This window comes from Lethenteron reissneri, chromosome 27 (assembly GCF_015708825.2).
Source record: "Lethenteron reissneri isolate LAM-NWPU_2019-01 chromosome 27, ASM1570882v1, whole genome shotgun sequence".
Classification (NCBI taxonomy): Eukaryota; Metazoa; Chordata; class Hyperoartia; order Petromyzontiformes; family Petromyzontidae; genus Lethenteron; species Lethenteron reissneri.
In genome coordinates this window covers 4,512,398-4,518,397 of record NC_083805.1, presented here as the reverse complement: position 1 = coordinate 4,518,397, position 6,000 = coordinate 4,512,398, and the positions used below count along the sequence as shown (strand labels likewise).

General features: G+C 48.9%; 1 protein-coding gene across 2 annotated transcripts in view; it reads right to left on the bottom strand.

Annotated features, from left to right (window-relative positions):
• The window catches only part of LOC133348415 (protein-tyrosine sulfotransferase 1-like), a 52,499-nt gene continuing 46,499 nt past the window's right edge, over window positions 1-6,000 (bottom strand). For both annotated transcript variants that reach the window (XM_061561209.1, XM_061561208.1), the window contains exon 7: window positions 1-4,256. In XM_061561209.1, coding sequence (XP_061417193.1) covers window positions 4,224-4,256 — 33 coding nt within the window. In that variant the 3' untranslated portion in view covers window positions 1-4,223. The remainder of the gene's footprint in view (window positions 4,257-6,000) is intronic.

Here is a 6,000-nt window from a genome sequence, read left to right as displayed (position 1 = left end):
AACACTCGAGCGCCTCCCCAAGACTGTGTGACTTGAAATGCTTGTAATGTTTCCAGCAACGATGCTGGGACAGCCCGGGACACAGCGGGCTTGGTGTGTACCTAAGAGGCAGCCGATACCAACCAACCAACCAGTCCCATCCTATGGTCAGAGTGCATTAAGTTTTTTCTTCTAAACGACAATCCTTAAAAAAATATATACGACATTTTAACCAACTTTCAAAGATCAAAGCGCCTTCCGCAGCTCACAATCAACGCAGTGCCACAGCTCCCTGCTCCCTAATTCTTTGGTTCTTTCGGTAAAGTGACGTAGATATAAAAATCATATAAAAAATCAAGTGAATAAAAATAATAAACACGAATGTAGACTGTGGCCAGGTTCTTAATCGGAGTTAGTGTACTGGCAGTCTATAATGTAGACTGTAGCCTGGTTCTTAACCTGAGGGTGGGTGAGTTGGTGAGTGTGTAATGAGCGACTTCCGCAACACGTCGTGTAGAGGGTACTTTTATTTCTCACACTGGGCACAACACAGGCCAACCTTATCAGTCTTACTTAGATATTAACGTCTCTACTGGCTACACACACAGCCGATCACTCGGCGTGGTCCCACCGCCCTCGCTCGGCTAAGCCGCTGGCTGGCAGCGTGACGAGGATGGCGATGGAAACCCCGCAGGAGATCTTCCACGTGGCCGGACGACGGAGAGAGATGTCGGCGAGCAGCGACGCAGCCAGGACCCAAGAATCCACACACGAGCCCCGTGTCCGCTCCCCCTTATATCCCCCAGGCGTGGCTAGGCCCCGCCTCCGGCCACGCCCTCTCGTGGAACCTTCGAGAAGGATCCCGGAGAATCTTGGCCAACCGCTCCTGTTCCCTTTGCCCCAGATACCGCTCCCTCTCTGATTGGATGTTCCCTTAACCGTGCCCGTACCCGTGCTTCCCTTTCCCAGCCAGCAGGTGTCATCATGTCATTACAAGTGAGTGGGTGAGTGACTGAGCGATGTTTTGCAGTTTCATTGTCAATAAATACTCATGGGTGGATGAGTGGAGTGAGTGGGTGAGAGTGGGTGGATGGGTGAGTGAGTGGGTGGGTAAGTGACTGGTTGGATGGGTGAGTGAGTGGGTGGATGGGTGAGTGACTGGTTGGATGGGTGAGTGAGGTGAGTGCGTGAGTGAGTGGGTGACCCAAGTAAAATTGGATTTCATTCAATGAAATCCCATCACTCTTTGTAAACACGTGTACGAATAAGCGCTCAAATTATCACATTAACTTATTTGACCAGGTAAGAGGCATCTGAAAGAGGTTCGTGTGTGTGTGTCGCGGAAACCGCCGTAATTGACATATTTGACATTTTGGGGTTGCGGATTACAGCGTACCAGGCTTTCGCGACCAATATTATTCTAGATAAAGGTTTTGTGTGTGTGTGAGGAAGCGGGATGTAATACGTCACAGTACTCAAAATGTAAATGTTGTCGGTTTACCTTTTAACACATCGGTGTGCTGAAGCAGCAAATGATTGCCACGTTTTGTTTGCTTGACAAACCGTACTATTTGGCTGTCGGGTGGTGGTGGTGAGTTAACGACACTTTTATATTAAGGCTTATTTAATGTCCACCTCACACTATAGGTGGTGTGTGGTAGATAACAACAAAAATAAGAATAAAATAGGTCGGTGAATTTGGAGATTTTTTCAGGAGGGTCGCAAGTTTTGCGATTTTTGGTCAGGTAATGTTTTTAAGTGTTTGTGCATACGCGTGGAAACCCAAGTTCCTGGAGAAATCCACGGCATATTGGGAAGAAAACAACCACTCAAACTTCGTCCACGAAAAAAAATTAAATACTACTTGCTGTACTGCCTTGTGAATGCCACCTTGCAGGGTGAGCTCTTTCACCCACACGACCTTACGGCGGTTTACCGACCCGCAAACAAAACATGTAAAAAGCACCATCGTGAATTATGCTAAAGTCGTTAGCAGTTCCTGAAGAAGTGCATCGTCGTTTTCTAGCCTGAATAATTTTTTTTGTCACGATGGGATTTTCTCATCATCTGTCACCCACGTGATCTTACGGTGATTCAACGACCCGCAAGAGAAAAAAACGTGCAAAAACATGTTTAAAAGCAACTGTGTGCATTATGCTAAAACCATCAGCAGTTCCTTAAGAAGTGCATCGTGGTTTCCCGGCCCTGCACTGATGTCCTGTTATGATGCGATTTTTCTCATCATTTACACATTTTGATGAACTGACCACAAGAAAACAAAGCTCTTCACTTAAGATTCGCAGCTCCTCTGCGTGGGCATCTTTAGCTGCCAATGGAGCATCACCGGTGTCTCGCCGTGATTTTAGTCATAAAAAATAAAAAAATATCACCAAGCGCTAAACTTGTGTCGTAGAGCCCAAGAACTCGGAGCAATAAGTGCGTGGGCCGTGTTTCATTTTAGTTGCGTGTTCATTTGGTGAAGGGCATTGACTCCCATTCCGAAATCTTTGCCGACAGGGTCTTACAATTATGTTCATCGAACCAACGCTGGATGAAGGCCTCCATCAGCTGCTGCGGTCTCTCACTCTCCTGCGATGTAACTGTCAGTCGAGTATTGTGCCTGGGCACGAGCTGATTTCATCATGTTCGTCCGTTTTTGGCACATTTCATTTTTAAATGGTATTGAGAATGCTCGACCACAATCGTTTTGGTTTAACCGGGTGAGAAACTCAAGAGACCACGATGAGTCTCATTTTCAAGAGTGACCTGGGGCATTAGTCTGTCAGTAGGCGGCGATGGTTGAGTAATTTACGAATTGTTTTTTTTCCAATTTTGCTAATTTGGACCCTGACACCGGCGGCACAACAATGGTCGACTCTTGCGAATGACATCAGGGGGATCTTGAGCGTCCACCGAGCGAAGCCGACGGCGCGTAGTATTGGTGGGGTCGTTACACACGCAGTAATAACCAGGGCGGCCGCTGGAATTCGAACCGCGAGTCCCCGCAACAAGTGGCGAAATGCAATACCGCTCGGCTATGTCACCACTGTCACCGCCCACATCGGTGACTGTCAACAGTTGGGATTTGGCATCTATACCCAAGGGATACGGTTAGAGCTACAGTATAACGCTACGCTTGGGGCTAAAGCTGGGCTTACAGTCAGAGGTATAAAAAGGGTTTAAATGTAAATGAAGGCAGGAATTTTGGTCGGGGCAAGGCAATCTACTTGTTCGGTTGAACTCACCAGGACAGGTGCGCTCTTTTCAGGTCAAATAAAGGCGACTCCCTCCGAGTGCCATTAGGGTATTGGCCGACAGAAAGCAGCGATTCACAACCACATCCAACTCTCCTCCAAGCACGTCTCGCTACGTATATTTGCACAAATCACAGCGGACGTCGCTGACCCTGTGTCCAACACCACACAGGTGGAATTAGGAGCTGGTCGGGGCTGGGGGTCGGGGTGAGAGTCGGGGAGGTCGTGGGGGTGGGATTCAGGGTGTATGTGTGTGTATGTATGTTGACTTTCTTTCGCACCGTACGTAGCCAACCGTGCTAATCGGAGGTGCGGGGGTGGGATTCGGGGTGGTCGTGGGGTTGAGGGTCAATGAGAGACCGAGACCCTGGGCAACGAGAGGACGCCACACTGCGTATGACGTGCCGTCGTGAGATGACGTCTCACGCGCACTGACACGTGGCATGTGACGTCGTCGCTTTGGCCGAAAAGGTTCACATCTATTTAAAGACGATTCTATCATCGCGAGGTGGGGGGCCCCTGTCGCACATTGGTCCCACGGGTCAGCAGCGCCCGGTGGGCACGGACAGTGAGTCCGGCCCCTGGGGTGGGAAGGAGGAATGGAGGCTTCAAGGCGACACTGCTCCAACAGTCAGAAATGACGCGCGGGCGACTTGCCACGTGCATAATAGAAAAAAAACAAAACAAAAAAGACAAATCCCGTACAATTTCACGGTGTTCTGGATATACGCTCTCACTCGCTGTCTCTCTCTCTCTCTCAGCAGACCTTTGCATTATTAATAACGAATGCGAGTTGGTTTGGTACCGTCTCTGGTGTTATACGTGGGTTGCTGTCAACACATTTATCCACGGCGGGTGAGTGATCATGTTGGCAGCGGGCAGCAGCAGCAGCGGCAGCGAGCGTCCGTAGAGATTGGTCGGGCAGCAGCTACTTCCATTCTCAGTCCCTCCTTGGGCACTGGGACAAGACCACGTGGTCCGTGTCCTTCTTCAGGGCACGGCCGTTGCATTTCTCTGTTTGATCTGCACGCGCCAAACGTACGGGAGAGAGACATCTCGGTTAACAACAAACACACTGCGCATGCAATACCCCGCTAGCAACCAACACCGCAGTGTGGTCAAACAATGATCATAATAACATTGTGCTACTAAAGACATTTATTTACCCTGGGAATCTTCACTGGGTCTCAAAGTTAGGCTTCAGGAGGGTCCTGCTATACATTGGGATGTTTGGACAATTTCAATAATGAATGCGTCGTACATGTGTCTGTGCGTGTGTGCGGGTAGCGGTAGCGTAGTGATTAGCGAACTGAGTTTTGAGTGCCGCTCACAGACAATATCTGAACCGCACCTTGGCCTCCACTAGGGCAACTCAGCCTGAAATGGGGAGACAGAGGCGGCCAGACATGGTGCTGACCACGTGACCCTCTCATGTGCTGCGCTGGCCTTCATTGGCGTTCACTAACAGCACTCGGCTCAACAACCTGTTTGAGGCTAAACGTGAGATCTTTGTCTTTGTTTGCTGGTTTTAGACTCTGTGTACGTTCAGTGCACTTCCCCGAGCTTACAAAACATCACGTGCGAACCGTCTCTCATCCAATTATGAAGGTATAGTGCGGTAATTTAGTTCTGTAATTGTGGCGAGCAATTGTGGGCCCAGGCTTGGGTGCCTTCCTTCACCAACCTGTACTGACCCTGTATCTTGAAGTATACGGTAGAATAACCTCTAAGAGGCACACGGCATGGGAATGCCTTCATCCAACAGTGGTTTGGAAAAACGGACCTCACACGCACATCGTGAGACGGGTGGAGCTTAATGTTGTTGATGCCAACTCCAATGGCTGGAGTTTTATCGAGGGATGATGTCAGTCAGATTGAGTGGAGATGGTGACAGTTTCACTCAAGTGCAATGAGTCATCATCATTCGAGGACCTCTGAAGGCATCGCAAAATTGAATGGAACACACGGCAGGAGCATTTGTTCATGACGATAGAGGGGGCGCTCATTCGGAGTTTCCCGCAAACCGTTCACATTCGCCGAGGTTTCCATCGCGGATTCGCGCATCCACGACGATTTTTGCACTTCTTCAGAAATGCTTTTTGTCATTTGATTGTTGTCCTTCCCCCGCCGCACCTCCGATTAGCAACGGTTGGCTACGTACGGTGCGAAAAAAGCTCAGCATACGTACACATACAAATTTCTTTTTGTCGCGCTATTTTAATCAGTGTGCGTACCAGAGCTCGAAAGTTGCCCCCCCCCCCCCCCCCCACGTGATGCCGCTCTCCCTCTGGGTCTGCCTTTGTCTGCCACGGGGTTCAGTTTGCGTGTCCACTCCCCCCCCCTCCCGTGGTTGCGTGGATTTTTCTCTGGGTCCTCCTCCGATTTTTCCCCTCCAAATTTAGAATCGACATCACGCGTTTAGAGCATGTGGCTACTGCTATACATTTTTCCCCATTACGATAACCCGCTTCATTGGGCTATCGTGTGTGGCCAGGTCACTTCTGAGAAAGAACTACTGTATAGCTCAGTGGGACCTGGTCAAATAAAAATAAAATAGCAGACACGCGAGTGCTTATCCTTTACAGTTTTTTAGGAATTGTGTACGTACTGTGTTAACCATGGCCCCCCAAAAGGAAGCGGCATCATTCAAGGTGAGTTTAAATAATACTCACGTAATAATATTCACGTATTTATTCATTCATATTTTCACTTTTAAATATGTTGATGTTCGTCGCTATTGAAGCTAAGTTAAATAACACAATAATAC